The 16,374-nt window shown below is 40.1% G+C and overlaps 1 protein-coding gene across 1 annotated transcript; it reads left to right on the top strand.

Annotated features, from left to right (window-relative positions):
• The first annotated feature begins 9,292 nt into the window (after positions 1-9,292).
• On the top strand, positions 9,293-13,970 carry LOC117546189. Its single transcript, XM_034216339.1, has 5 exons — positions 9,293-9,550; positions 10,013-10,127; positions 11,325-11,530; positions 12,175-12,335; positions 13,327-13,970. The coding sequence occupies exons 1-5, from the start codon at positions 9,472-9,474 to the stop codon at positions 13,411-13,413; spliced, it is 648 nt and encodes a 215-aa protein (XP_034072230.1). The 5' UTR covers positions 9,293-9,471; the 3' UTR covers positions 13,414-13,970.
• Positions 13,971-16,374: the final 2,404 nt, after the last annotated feature.

Below are 16,374 nucleotides of genomic sequence, written 5' to 3' on the forward strand. Positions count from 1 at the left end.
GTTCAAATGAAACTTTAATTCACAGTCTTACATTTATTACCAAAATGTTTTAATTTCAACTGCCCATTTCAGTTGTGACATTTTAAAATTCTCCCGATAGAATTTAGAGGTATTTCCTCGTAAAAAGACCGGTGACAATAAAAAGCGCATTCAACTTTTCATTCACCCATTTATTCACTTCAGTTTCATACACTTTTTCCGACACAGACGGCGGATATAACATTTAAAAACCCATTCCTGTCTGCAATTTCGGAGGGGAGATTTTCCTCACAGATGGCAGTATTTATAACATTCCATACACTGTTTCCGACACAGACGGCGGGTATAACATTTAAAAACCCATTCCTGTCTGCAATTTCGGAGGGGAGATTTTCCTCACAGATGGCAGTATTTATAACATTCCATACACTTTTTCTCTCATCAAATCATTCCACTCAGCCAACAACCAATAAATTCGAGAGATATTTACCCCGTCTGGGAGGACCTTACCGAGAGCTATTAACCCAGCTCTGAAGCACACAGCCTACCCGGAGAGAGTCTACCAGGGGTCACCCCCCCCTCTCTCGCGCTCTCTCAAAAAACCAGTCTCTTTATGCTAAAAAAACTGGATCCTAAACCCAAAAAAACAAACTCCTCCTCTTACACCCAATTCAGTTGAAAACCGCGCATGCGCATAATGTACAAGGCTGAACATGTCCCAACATGTTCCACAGCTGTTATGGGATAAGACACTCTTTCATATGAGGTAAAAAGGACATGAACTCTCTTTGGCCTCTTAATGTTTCTCCTTAGTGTGAAGCCCCCCCCCCCCTTCCCATGTGGACTGCTGCCAGAGGAGAGGAAGAAAACTCAACCTAAACAACCCACTTTGTTTTGTTTATACTGTAACTATAGAAAAACCTAAAATATGAAGCATTTTCATTGTGGGTTATACAAGAATATAATTGATTATATTTGATTATAACTAACTTTCGTTTTTAAGTATTAAACATACTATGAAAACTCACAACACCCCCCAACGCAGGGCGGGCAAGCCTTGCCACTTTGCCGTTTTTGTTTTAATCATATAGGCTAAGTGAAAACGTTTCCACTAAAAGTTTTTTGTGTGAAATAAATCAGAAATAAAGAATACAAATATTCACTTCATACCATGATCTCAATTAACTTTCGTTTTAAGTATTCACTTCATATGAAGATCTCAACACCCTCTTTTCAAACGCAAAGTTTATCAAACTGGCAACAGATAAAATCGTAAAAACACATACATATTACATCCGTAAAACTCCACGCATCAATATCATGAAAAGTTCTTCAGTATGTGTAATCAGGACGACCTTTTGATGAACCTGGTGTGAAAAAACACCGAAAACATAGTACCGTACAGGAATGTCCTTGGGCGAGGCGCCCATCTGTTGTAGACTCCTAAATCCATGTTGCTATCTGATGTATATCCTTGACCCTGACCATGGAGGGGTTGCAGTTTTTCGCTGGACGACATCTCCAAACGAAAACCAGATAACTCGGTCGACAGTTGTTATGGATTTTTTAGACCTCGTAAATAATCGCTCATGACTTTGTGACAAGGTCAATGAGTCCCCACACAATGATAGCACAAACGAGGAACCAGAGGCATATGAAACAGCTTAGCTGGCACTCGCTCATGACATCCTGTGTGTGCAGTGTGAGATTAGGTGTATGTGGTGCCAGTGTGGTGCTGGTGGTACTTGTTGTCGTCTTTCGTTGGTGACTAGGACACATCACTTGTTGTCGTCTGTTTCTACCGTCTCTCCTGGCCTGTGACTACGACCTTGCAGTGGCTGGCGTGGACCCACGTGGCTCTCTCGGTGACCTTGAACGCTGTCTGGGTGATGAGGAGCACCTGGTAGGGACCTTGCCAATGGTTGGATTTCCAGCTCTTTCTCCGGAAGTCCTTGACCAGCACGAAGTCGCCGGGTTGGAGATGGTGAAGTGGACCAGTGGCAGGGGGGTAGGTAGGGTTGCTGCTACCTGGCGTCTGATATCTGACCATGCAGTTATCAGGTAGTCGTCATCCTTTCCTGGGAAATCCACTGCGATCTGAGTGGCTCAGCGGGTAGAGATGCAGCCTGTCCCACAGAGCTGGAAGAATCATCCTCCTTCTCTGGCGGGGTCATAGGTGACTCAGCCGCTGATCCATTAATAATTGTTTCAATTGAAACAATTTCCCCCAGGAATCCTTCCAAGGGGTCTGGTACTCCATGTTCCTCTGGAATGTCTATTGACAGCAAGGACATCTTTTTGGCTTGGGCACCCGGGGAGACCTCTGAATCAGATCACTTTTTTCTCTTACGAGTCTCCTCCTTTTCACCGCTTGCCCTTCCGGTCCTTCTGCACAGGTTTCCTGGGTCCAGGAGTCTACTTAGCTTCACTTGAGGCACTGTGACTGAAGTTTCCCCGCTAGGCAGGTTCAAATCCTCTTGGTAGATTGCTGAGGTATTAATCTCAAAAATATAGCTAAAATCAAGTTTAAATCATTTCTCTGATCCATAAAAAGTTGTTTCAGTTAAAATAAAAACTTCCCCAAGGGTTTTCTCAAGAGGGTCGTGTATTCCATATTGCTCTGTAATTTCTATACACAGCAAGGTGATTGTTTCTCCTCTTACTCAGTTGGCCTCTTAATGTTTCTCCTTAGTGTGAAGCCCCCCCCCCCCCTTCCCATGTGGACTGCTGCCAGAGGAGAGGAAGAAAACTCAACCTAAACAACCCACTTTGTTTTGTTTATACTGTAACTATAGAAAAACCTAAAATATGAAGCATTTTCATTGTGGGTTATACAAGAATATAATTGATTATATTTGATTATAACTAACTTTCATTTTTAAGTATTAAACATACTATGAAAACTCACAACATTTTCACTAGGTCGTTTTGGTTCTTGTATTTTGACTCTGTAAAAGTATTATTTTTCACAGAGCCCCACGTTGGGCGCCATGTTTAGAGTTTTGAGAGGTCCTGATAATTTATTCCGGTAAATTATTCTTGACCTCCTAATTGACCTTTCCGAAGTTATTGAGTCTATGCAAGTTTGCGGCTTGGCTCAGATCCACCAACGTCAGCAAGATCTCACCCTCTACTAACTTCCCGAAGAACCAAGGTTTCAATTAACTGCTGTTTCAATTCAGACAACTCTTTTTTTAATCTGTTTAAGCGATCCCGAAGGATTTTGATATCAGTAAATGGAGTGTGCTCCTACCTAAGTGTGTGTGGCAGGGTGCAATCTACCTTTGACGCAGGAGAGGAGGGCACAGGTGTCTTTTAAAGGATCCCAATCCAACAGGTGGGAGTCAGTTTATTTGAAGAAAAAATAGGTCCAAACTAATACAGGGTTTTTTCCTTCTCTCTCACAACATTATAATCATACTAACAAAAAAAACCGTGCTGTGATCATGTTCAAATGAAACTTTAATTCACAGTCTTACATTTATTACCAAATGTTTTAATTTCAACTGCCCATTTCAGTTGTGACATTTATAAAATTCTCCCGATAGAATTTAGAGGTATTTCCTCGTAAAAAGACCGGTGACAATAAAAAGCGCATTCAACTTTTCATTCACCCATTTATTCACTTCAGTTTCATACACTGTTTCCGACACAGACGGCGGGTATAACATTTAAAAACCCATTCCTGTCTGCAATTTCGGAGGGGAGATTTTCCTCACAGATGGCAGTATTTATAACATTCCATACACTGTTTCCGACACAGACGGCGGGGGTATAACATTTAAAAACCCATTCCTGTCTGCAATTTCGGAGGGGAGATTTTCCTCACAGATGGCAGTATTTATAACATTCCATACACTTTTTCTCTCATCAAATCATTCCACTCAGCCAACAACCAATAAATTCGAGAGATATTTACCCCGTCTGGGAGGACCTTACCGAGAGCTATTAACCCAGCTCTGAAGCACACAGCCTACCCGGAGAGAGTCTACCAGGGGTCACCCCCCCTCTCTCGCGCTCTCTCAAAAAACCAGTCTCTTTATGCTAAAAAAACTGGATCCTAAACCCAAAAAAACAAACTCCTCCTCTTACACCCAATTCAGTTGAAAACCGCGCATGCGCATAATGTACAAGGCTGAACATGTCCCAACATGTTCCACAGCTGTTATGGGATAAGACACTCTTTCATATGAGGTAAAAAGGACATGAACTCTCTTTGGCCTCTTAATGTTTCTCCTTAGTGTGAAGCCCCTCCCCCCCTTCCCATGTGGACTGCTGCCAGAGGAGAGGAAGAAAACTCAACCTAAACAACCCACTTTGTTTTGTTTATACTGTAACTATAGAAAAACCTAAAATATGAAGCATTTTCATTGTGGGTTATACAAGAATATAATTGATTATATTTGATTATAACTAACTTTCGTTTTTAAGTATTAAACATACTATGAAAACTCACAACACCCCCCAACGCAGGGCGGGCAAGCCTTGCCACTTTGCCGTTTTGTTTTAATCATATAGGCTAAGTGAAAACGTTTCCACTAAAAGTTTTTTGTGTGAAATAAATCAGAAATAAAGAATACAAATAGAAAACACAGCCTGAGGTGTGCTCACTGCTGCTCTCTGATTGGTGTGTTGCTTGACCAATGACCCCCGACCTTTGTTGTGTTATTATTACGTGGCTGTGTGTTTAGATGAAAGCCCAGTGGCGTTCTGTTCATCTGTTACACTGATTATACAGTAAAGCCATCGAAAATAATATGATATACAGTACAGTACAAGTACTTCTGGGTTTCTGTTTTTCATTCAAGCTCGGCTCTGTGTGTGTGTCATACTTACCAACCCTCCCGATTTTCGCGGGAGACTCCCGATTTCATAGCCCTTTCCCGCTTTCCTCCCGGGGTCATATTTCTCCCGCATTTCTGACTAAATCAGATTTACACACGACTGTTTCCACTCGGACTTTATTACAGCTACACCATTGTTTGGTTTCCATGGTAGCGCGTCTCTTTAGTAGCGTGCGCAACTAGATAGTCACAGAAAAACAGAACAAGAATGGACAACTCGACCCTCTGTTCAATCCTTTCCTGGTCCAGCCCACACATATGCTCCATCAAGAGGATGGTGCTACAGGCCGCAAGGCATTGCACTCAGAACTACAATAAGCACGTTAATGTTAATCTAACAGCTCCGTTGATCCACTAGCTAGCCTATAGGAAATACTATAGGACAGTAACACAAGAATACAGTTTAAAAGGGGAGTGATTAGTACAATATCCATAAAGAAAAAAAGTAAATCTGTTTACAGTTCTGTTTCATATGGGTGTTGAGAGATGTAGGTCCATCCCCCCACCTAAAACATGTTCACATGGACAGGATACTAAATACATTTGCACACTTTTTATATGGTGGCCTATGTCCATATGTTTCTGTTTTGGTGGTCGTGCCACAACCGTGCATGTCTGCACAAGTCATAGGTGCGCTATACAATAGCACTACACCCCTGCAATGTGTGTGAAAGACAATAGACTTTTCAGCATGTTTTTTTTTATTGAAGTTGCGTTGGTGTTTGTGTGTTGGTTGTTAATGGCAGTGTGAAACGTGCATTTTTGCTTTATTGGGGGGGTCTGGGGGGGGTACGAAAACCAGTCAGTATCTGGTGTGAGCGGTAGGGTTAGGGGTAGGGTTAGGGTTAGGGTAATGTTGTGAATCGAGTGGCCTGTGTTCGTCGTTCATAACATACGCCTATTATGGTATGCCATAATACCACCACCATGGGCCACTCGATTCACAACATTACCCTAACCCTACCCCTAACCATAACCCTACCCGTCACACCAGATACTGACTGGTTTTCGGACCCCCCCCGAACCCCCCCCAATAAAGCAAAACTGCACGTTTCAGAGTGGCCTTTTATTGTGGCCAGCCTAAGGCACACCTGTGCAATAATCATGCTGTCTAATCAGCATCTTGATATGCCACACCTGTGAGGTGGGATGGATTATCTCTGCAAAGGAGAAGTGCTCACTATCACAGATTCTTTCAGATTTGTGAACAATATTTGAGAGAAATGGTTATTTTGTGTATATAGAAAATGTTTTAGATCTTTGAGTTCATCTCATGAAAAATGGGAGCAAAAACAAAAGTGTTGCATTTATATTTTTGTTCAGTGTATGAACAAAACAAAGCCAAGAACAGTTTTGACTCTTCAAGTGACCATATTTATTTTCCCAAATAAAGTTCTTGCCTTTTTTAAAAGCCTCGTCGATAGGTAAAAGCCCCGGTGCCTTTGCAGCTGGCTTTGGATTCGCCGCTAGTTTAGCAGCGCAGGCGTCTTCGTGCGCTTTTTAAACACACCATCGTAGTGATGGCGATGTTTCAGGTGACTAATCAGGTTGGAAGTATTATAGCTCGTTGCCTTTTTCCCTCCTCGTGGAACTTCTGCATTTGTTAATACAAATATAGCAAGCGAACTATCTAACTCTGAAACTTTGAAATAGTCCCATACTACCGATAACATGTTTGTTTACTGTCCTGGCTTCACGGCCCGCACACCATTTACGTCACAGCCAGGCAGTTAGGGAGCGCTGGATTTGTGAAAAACTCCCCTCTTCCTAAACCACTAATACCACAGTACTGGCAAAACGGGAGGAGCCGAGTGAAAAACAAGCGCCCCTCATCCCAATCCACCCACACCGCAGTATTTTTTTCTTTTTTTTTACCCAAAAATATATTGTATATTATCGGGGCTATTAATACTGTTATCGGGTTTATAATGACGTCATAATTCCTAATATCGGACCGATAATTATCGGGCCGATAATTATCGTGCACCACTAGAAATATATCATTCAAAAGAGAGAGAAAAGCTTATTAAACTAGACGAACGCTCAATACAGGCGATGACGTCACGTTTGCGCGTCCCCGCGAACAGGGCTTCAATCTACGGCACAACACCGGCTTCAAGTTGTGTTTCCTGGATGAACTGAGCAGGCAGAGTGTCTGTAGCTTCACGGAGCAGGTAGCAGAGAGACAAGAAGCTAGCAGTAGCAGTCACTTCACAGAGCCGTCACTCAATGTGACCACGCCCTAATTTATGCAAACACTTTAAGACCTAATATAAATAAAATGGTCGTGTTAGAAAACAATTCACTCACAGATCCATAATCATGAAGGTGGAATCTAACTATATCCATAATAAAATGTATGGAGCCAGGGGTAGAAACATGTTTTTTTCTGCTGTAAAATTGGGCATTTTAACATGGGGGTCTATGGAAATTGCTCCTTTCTGCAGCCATCGCCTATCGGCCAATATATGAACTGCAGTGTGTGGCACTTCCGTATTGGCGTTCCGGCTATTCCCCAGAGTTTGCCCCTTGGGCGGGCATTTGAATTGTTGAAAGAGAGGGGTTTTAGGTGGCCATAAGGCTGTTGACGGTCTTATGTATCCATTGGTTGGTTTTGTGGCACATTTGTAATGCTGTGCCAACTTGGGCAAGTACGCAGGCAAACTTGAGCGCACACAGGGTGGAGAGGTGGAGTGAGGTTGAGCGGTGGAGAGAAAGGGAGAGAGTGAGAGATTGAGCGAGGCAGAGAGCCTGTGCAGCGGTCTGCTTGCGCACAGAGCAGGAGTTTGTGAGAGAGCCGGCTTGAGAGTAAATATCTCTTCAAAATATAATTGATTGCCAGCTGAATTGCTTGCTCGTTGGCTAACTGATTTATTCTAATGTGCCTGCATCTGGCGCTGAGTTGCCATATTCCTTTCGTGAACCACTAGCAAGAGTAAACTAACTGACAGGCTGCTGTGCCGCATCTCACTCAAAAACCCACACGACTCAACCCAGCGAAAAACCAGTCTTGCGCGCAGCCTTTCATTCAGAATTTCCTAGCAAAAAAAAAAATGATATTAAACTAATACAAAAATAAATATTAGGACAAAGCACTACAAATAACAACAATAAACATAATAATAAAACAATAAAAATGTGGTATTCAGCCCCTTATTAAAACAGCGGGCCCAAATCCTGGATGGGCGGGCCCGGCCCCATGGGGCCCGCCCATGGGGCCGGGTCTGCTAGAGTGACTCGTGACTCCAAACTTGATAGAGCATTAATCACAGAAGTTGTGATGAATGCTTGTTTACTTGGATGCATACAAGTTATAAAGTTGTTTTTTTCACCATTAAAAAGCAGTACCTTAAAATTGTTGTTAAAGGAAGCTACTGTTCATTGTATTGGGTTTATTGAGCAGTCAATATAATGTAATGATTTGGTACAGCAAATGTTGCTCCCTAGCTAGCTATCTAGCATTAATCCTGTGTAGGGCACAGCATCCATGTGCGATTTCAGACAACGCTACCTGGTTGAAATTCACACAATGTGCAAGTGTTTACATTATTCAACAAGACAGCTTTCAAAGGGAAGTATTTCAATTGAGACACAGCAAGGGACTCGCACCAACACGCACGAGTGGCCGGCGCAGGTGCAAAAAAATCACAAAGAAGCTCAGATTTTAACAAACACAAGAGGGGGTGTTATCTAAATATTTTCTGCAGGCTAATGCACTTTAAACTTTTTAAATGAATTGCAACTGCATAAAAAGTATAATTCATAAGTTTGTCTTTTCAGTAGAAGATGCAACTATTTTCATCTCCTCACAGAGTTTGCATCATGTGTTGATGTTTGGATCTTACATCATATGTTTGCTTTGCAGCATGGAGGATGTCCTTTACACCTCTGATTGGGAGGATCCCTCTGAGATGAGAGGGACTTGGCTTGGCAACTGGAAGGTCACCAGTTCAAGACCAAGTGCTACCGAGGTGTCCATGAGCAAGGCACTGTTCCCTACACTGTTCCCCGGGCGCCGTTCAAAATGGCAGCCCACTGCTCCTAACACAGGATGGGTCAAATGCAGAGAAACAATTTCCCCACGAGGATTAATAAAGTATATTAATATCAGAATACAGTATATTTGTAATGTTTGGTGTTATTGGGTAGATACTATACATCAACAAAGTACCTAAACTGTTTCAGGATTTTATGAGGAAGAGCTTATTTTAGGTGCTAGAAACAGTGTTTCTACTGTTAAAAGCCTGCTTTAAACTTAGCAGACTCTAGTAGAACAAGTCAAACATCAACATTGTGCCCGCTTACCTGTCGGTTCTGAACTGAATAACACAAATATGTTATTTTCTGCTGTGCAGGAAGTGCTGTCATTTACATTTCTTGTTGATCTGTAAAAGAAATTGGTGAAAATACGCTGCTGCATGATGGGAGGAAAGAGTTCCAACCACAGAAACTATACACAAACAGTTTGACTGACAGCTGTGGAGTCATCACAGAAATAAAGTGCTGGCACTGCAGAAACCAACATGAAAGTCCAACCTAAAAACTTCCTATTTCCTGTCTAATGAAAATCTTGTCACCAGAATGAAGTCTTTGCGATGTTAGTTCATGTCTTTGCTCTGTGCTGCCGGTGTTCTCCAAAGTGTGAGAGATGGCAGAAAAGATGACAGCTTGCAGCTTCTTCATCATCTTCACAATTTATCTGACCTTCATCTTACACCCGAGCCATGGTAAGTCACCATCAACTACACAGTCACGTTTAAGGCTTGTTTTTGTATGTTCTATTATGATAATGATGGTATAACTAATAATTCATCTAATGATCCAACATAATCGCAACCAACTGTTTTTCTAAATGCTTTCTACATTTGAGTAACCCTAACCCTTGTTTACTCATTTGTATTTCTGACACAAAGCAGCAGCAGTCAGAATATTAATATACTGAACTTTAAAATAAATTGAACACTGATTTAATGTTTAAAAAAAGAGGCGAAAGAGGGATTTGTTGATGTGGTGTATCGCCCGTAATTCGCTGTTCTATGTGAAAAATAGTCCTGACAGAGAAAATGTACTTCTTAAAAGCAATGAAATGTTGTCTGTATGGTTTTCTTATAAAAGTGGACTAACAAAAGGAAAGTCAGCTCATGAGTGTGACGTGTTTTTCTCGTTGCTGGAATTGTTTCTGTTATCAGGTTTCGGGGTGATTCAGCCTCAGAATCTGACCGTGACTCCGTCCGCCACCATCAGCTGTGAACACAATGCAAACGTCAAATCTGTGAAAGATGTTCGACTCAACGCCATTTCCCAGTATGTATCCTCGTGTATTTATGTTTAGTTCAAAATTAAACTGCATCTCCTCATCTACATAAACATACAGTATGTCACCCGACCAAACACAACACACTACTCAATTACCAAAGAAGCAAAGTGTAGTTGCTGCTGGGTTGAAAATGCAATGTGACAGTAAATTAATTCACATTGCCTTTAAGTTTGAAGCCACTTTACAGTTGTTGTAAACCAGCAAAACATCCCTGAAAGTAAGAAGCCAAATGTTTTAAATGTGTTTTTCTTTAGATGACAAAATGTGACGTGAAACAAAAATCCTCATATTTGGACCAACATGAAAAGTTGGGTCTACTTTTGTTCAGCTCAATACCTTTCCCCTGATTTATAATTGAAAACAAAGCATTTAATGAATACTGTGTACGTGCACATTTAACATGCTTTTAGCAGTTTTATTGAAGCTGAAGGTGTTGCCTTGGACTTATAGACAAGGCGAAAACAAAACAACGAAAAAGAAAAGACCAGAGAGGGCAAGAGGAACAAGCGCCAACCTGCATTATAAGGATTCACAAGGACCATATGAGTCTTAACGATACCCATTATCATCATGGTGAAATGATGGTTAAAAACTACACACATGAAACAAACAATGAAGCTACATAAACCTTTTTAACCAGAAATTAACATTAAAGTAACTGGAAATCATTCTCTTGTCTCAGGCCCAGCTTGTTTTAAAAGCTCAAACTCCATGTCGCTTTTATTATTACACTCAAAACATGTTCTCCATCACACTATATAAATTCCCCAGTTATTTCCAAATACAATCCTTTGGTTCATACTCATTGCTTTTATAACTAGTTATTATTTTATTTGTTTATTTCATTTCAGTTCCAAACTAACTGCATTCAGATGTTGCTGTTTTATGCAATTATTTAAGTTACACAATAAATTCAAACTATTTGATTCAAATTAAATTCATAATTACACATTTCTGCCAATTTACCCCTTTTTTTACTATTAATAACTACATATATTTACATATAACATGGACCTCCATTAGCTTACTCACTACTTAACTCTTCAAATGTATTTTAAAGTTTTATTTTGATGGCGGTCATGAACCTTTTTTGGCCTGCTTTGGTCTTCTCATCTTTCAATTGTGGTGGAAAAGGGATACAATCTCCTAAAATGGTGAACAAAAATATTCCTTTAACCTCTCAGAACAGACCCAAGCACAATGCTCTGCCAGAAGGGAATGAAAGACTGTAAAGACATCATCATGCATCAAAAGGATCCCAACAAGTGGCTTTTCATCCTACTCAACATCGGGCCAGAGGCCATGAAGATGAAATACGAGTGTGAGTTCACGGTGGAAGAAGGCGGGTTGGATAAAACCGAGTTAGGAGATGCAACCATACTCCTTTCAGGTATGTAAATACAAGGCAATGAGGAAATACAACACAATACCATTTGTATGTGAAATGCATAGTGACTGTACTAAAATACAAAACGTTTTCCTTTTCCTATGTGTTAAATAGATTTTAGTGCATGTAAATGGTCTGCAAAGGCTAAAATCCCTGTGTTCCCTCCAGTGGAAGTTCTCTCCCACACACTCCCCCCTTATTAAAGTAATCTTTCGTTGACAATTCGTCATGGCTTCTTAAATATGTGGATTTGAAGCTTAAATCGTTTTGATTGATTTAACTTTTCATTATACATACAGGAATTTCTATTACAATGTGGTAATGTTTTTTTCTGTGACATGTCTGAATACTTTCTTTAACATATTATTTAATATTCTATAAAATAACTGTCTTTAAAAAAAAAGAAAAACAAAGCAGTAGTATTCAAATGTTGATTGAATAAAATATTTGTAAGACTCAAATTGGAAAGCAACCTTTAGGGGGTTTATTTAAAATATTCCTTTTCTAAATACATCTCTGTTCATTCGGGATGTTTTTAACTTGAAGCTGTATTTGAGTTTGTGCTACTGATCCAACACCTCAACACTGAATCGATGTTTAAACCAGTAATATACAAACAGGAAATTGCATTTACATTTTTTTGTAAGGTCAAAAGGAAGTGACCTGCGCGCCTCAGCCTACGTCTTCACCTCCATCTTCACCTCCGTCTTCACCTCCATCTCATTTGCTCAGCTGGATTCTGATTGGTCTACTGGCTCTGATGTTCCTGTACAGCTGTCTCATCACCGCTTTCTACATCAGACTGACGGTACCTGTCTCTCTGACCGTCTTTCTGTCATAATCCTGGGGTTGATTGGGTTTCCTGTTTTATTTTTAAATGTATTTTCTCCTGTCTTGTTTCACTTCCTGTCTCTGTGTTTTCCAAGCTGTGACAGACGCAAATTGAGATGATGTCCCACATTTGATTGACAGGCAAGAGAGGGCTTTCACCTTGTATCAGATGTTAATCAATCAATCAATCCGTTGCCTGCATTACGCCCTACTGGCACACAAATGCACAAGCTACCAGCAGAGTATGATGCAAACTTTGACAAAGAAAAGGAGGTACAGCTACTCTGGGAAACTTTTGACTCATGTGTGAAGCCGGTGGAGGGAAATTCCCAGAGAGCTTTTTGTGACATTTGCTAGAGTTTCTAGCATCGAGGTGAATATGACTTGAAGTGTAAAAACTAAATGTGAGACCTAATGCATACGCTCATGGTTTATTTCTTAAGATATATCACGATGATATTGAATAGTACGGAATCAGACAGGAACAAAACAACACCACACATCCGGACCCACACAGAAAGAAAGACAACGAACACAAGACAGACTTATATACACAAACAGGACTAATCACAAAGACAAGACACAGCTGGGGAGGACAGGCAGAAACACAAGAGTAGCAGGTGAAAGGAATCAGACAATCAGACAGGCGGGAAAACACAGAGACAGAGACAGGGCAATAAAGGATTTTCTAGGATCCACAATATCAATACTAAGGCCTCCCAAATGTTGGCAAAATAAGGAATGGTCTATAAAACTACAAGTTACTCCCTACAATTTCTACTTTCTCTGTCAACCTGATTTCCTACTCACTTTTGAACTGAACTAAGTTTTTCTTTATGGCAGTTACAATTCATATATTGTTTTGATTCCTATATCACTAGCACTGGGGGCTTGTTTTTACTCATTAAGTTATGACTAAGAGAATAAAACAGTGATACATGTGCTGCTTCTCTGTTTCTGTGTTTCAGTGCAGTGACACAGATCCCGAGAACTCCACATACGTAGAAATGCGGAAAGCTCCTCGGCCGTGTTCACCGGACATCTACCGTGGGTAGCCATCGTTCTTCATCTTCGGCCTCATACACCATGTAATGAGGGGGTGTTTTTCATGCCGCTGTTATCATAATTGCAAATATTTATATTGTAAATGAGTGGAAAAGTCCTGCAACAACTGCAGATAGACAGCAGGGGGAGACAGAGACTGTCTACATGCTTGTATTATGTATGCAATGTGGCACCCTGATGTTATTCATTGTATTGGATATATATATATATATATATATATATATATATATATTGTAATTTATTATGAATTTTAAACTTTTTTTCTATAATGCAACATTTTCTTACAAACTAAAAGTCAAACATGTTTTATATTTAGACATGATATAAATGTTAGTGTATTGATACAGAACTATGCTATACAGAAAATGCATGCATGTACAGTATATTTCTAGTTCTGATATGGGTATGATTTGTAACAATAAAATCTCAAATTAAGGTTTATAGAGGTCAGGCTATGTTTTATAAAATAAATATGTGTCACATGCAAGAGCAGGATAATAATATTGGCAAAATAACTTTTAAGAAAAATAAAGATATAATGGGCCAACTGCAAATCCTCACACACAATTACTCTTATAGAAATCTGGTAATGAGTTTTTCCCTCACTGTCTGCAGCAGGAATGAGTCCCATTGAACAGAAACACAGATCACTCTTCTCACGCTCACAGTGAATATGAGAGACAAGTAGGCTGACAAAAAAAACAAAGCAGCCGGTGTCTGACGGTCTGTGAACTGCAGGCATTGCAAACATGTCAGTGAGGGTGTGGGAATGCCTGAAAAGAAACAAAAGCATCTCAAGTCATTTGTTTGAACGTTCCAGCTGTCAAACTTAAATATACTGATGTAAATATAGCAGGTTCACGAGCATAGCCACTGTTCCTTATTCTACTTGTGCTCAGTTTTCTCCGTCTTTTCTAAAGTACTCTATCATCTGAAGCACTTTGACAATAACAACTCAAGGTCATACCTACACTTCTTCTCCCTGGCCTTCTAGTCAGAGCGGAGCACGACTCCTGACTTTTCCCTGTGTTTTTTATATCTGTTGTAATTTATTGTCTTTTATTGTGATTGTAGTATTGTGTTTTTATTACATGTACTGTACAGCACTTTGGCTCGACCAAAAATCGCTTTTAAATGTGCTTTATAAATAAAACTTGATTTGATTTGATCCATAACATACATCTTGATTATCATTTGCATCTCTAAAAATGTCTTTCTTTTACATGTATGCTAGCTGTGATGCTACAGTGACTCCTGTTTACTTGTAAACTTGTACTTGAAGTTGTAATGAATACTGTAAAAAATAAATGTATATGTATGTAGAAAGTACGACATATGCATTGGTTTTCAGCATTTGCATTTGCAAGGTAATCCATCATTAGAAGGCCTCTTCTGAGCATCTGCAGCTCATAAGGGTTACAGTGTTAAAACACATAACGCATTTATTTTAATTTCTCTGTACAGAATTCAAAACATTGTGATTGGCTCCATGCAGATCTCAACATGGTAAGGGTTAAGCTAATGGTGCTAACAGCAAGAACAGTTAAAGGTTCACTTTAACTCAACACATACAAGTTATAAAGTTGTTTTTTTCACCATTTAAAAAGTAGTACCTTCAAATTGTTGTTAAAAGGAAGCTACTGTTCATTGTATTGGGTTTATTGAGCAGTCACTGTAATGTAATGATTTGGTACAGCAAATGTTGCTCCCTAGCTAGCTATCTAGCATTAATCCTGTGTAGGGCACAGCATCCATGTGCGATTTGAGACAACGCTACCTGGTTTGTAATTCACGCAATGTGCAAGTGTTTACATTATTCAACAAGACAGCGTTCAAAGGGAAGTATTTCAATTGAGACACAGCAAGGGACTCGCACCAACACGCACGAGTGGCCGGCGCAGGTGCAAAACAAATCACAAAGAAGCTCAGATTTGAACAAACACAAGAGGGGGTGTTATCTAAATATTTGCTGCGGGCTAATGCACTTTAAACTTTTTTAATGAATTGCAACTGCATACAAAGTATAATTCATAAGTTTGTCTTTTCAGTGGAAGATGCAACTATTTTCATCTCCTCACAGAGTTTGCATCATGTGTTGATGTTTGGATCTTACATCATATGTTTGCTTTGCAGCATGGAGGATGTCCTTTACACCTCTGATTGGGAGGATCCCTCTGAGATGAGAGTTTGAGATCATCTGACATGAACACAAGAAGGTGTGAATCCTTAATGAGAGCAATAACTATGTGCTGATGTTTGTTGTGTAACGTTCCTGACACACACCCAGTCTAATGGGCTTCATTAGTCAGGTACAAAGGTGTGTGTGTGTGTGTGTGTGTGTGTGTTAATGTAAAAGCTAAAGGAATGGATAAAACAACATATTGTAAGATGCACATATTTGCCATAATTTGTGAATTCCATGTGAAAAGTTAGGAATTCCTTGTCTCACCACACCGAGGCCTCTCTGACACCCTTTCATCAATCATTACATTACATTACATTTAGCTGACGCTTTTATCCAAAGCGACTTAGAATAAGTTCATTCGACCAAGAAGATACAAACTTGAAGAAAACAGATGTACTTGAATCATATCAAGTAGGCCTACATCAAGTTGCATAGAACCAACATATTTCAAGTCTTACTCTACTGGCTTTAGATAAACCAGTCCTTTATTAGTATATAAGTGCTTTGTTAGTAATTTATTTCTCGAAGTGGAGTCGAAAGAGATGAGTTTTTCAGTCTGCGCCGGAAGATGTGTAAGCTTTCTGCTGTCCTGATGTCAATGGGGAGCTCATTCCACCATCTTGGAGCCAGGACAGCAAACCGTTGTTTTTGCTGATGGGAACTTGGGTCCTCCTCGCAGTGCGGGTGCAGCGAGCCGTTTGGCTGATGCAGAGCAGAGTGCACGTGCTGGGGTGGTACAGTTTTAACCATGTCCGAGATGTAGGAA

Source organism: Gymnodraco acuticeps, unplaced genomic scaffold (genome assembly GCF_902827175.1).
Source record: "Gymnodraco acuticeps unplaced genomic scaffold, fGymAcu1.1, whole genome shotgun sequence".
Taxonomy (NCBI): domain Eukaryota; kingdom Metazoa; phylum Chordata; class Actinopteri; order Perciformes; family Bathydraconidae; genus Gymnodraco; species Gymnodraco acuticeps.

What these genes read in the sequence shown, in the direction of transcription:
- LOC117546189 (XM_034216339.1), top strand. Translation starts at nt 9,472, where the DNA reads ATGGCAGAAAAGATGACAGCTTGCAGCTTCTTCATCATCTTCACAATT. An exon ending in CGACTCAACGCCATTTCCCA is followed by an intron (nt 10,128 to 11,324) that starts GTATGTATCCTC and finishes TTAACCTCTCAG; the next exon opens with AACAGACCCAAGCACAATGC. An exon ending in CTTTCTACATCAGACTGACG is followed by an intron (nt 12,336 to 13,326) that starts GTACCTGTCTCT and finishes TCTGTGTTTCAG; the next exon opens with TGCAGTGACACAGATCCCGA.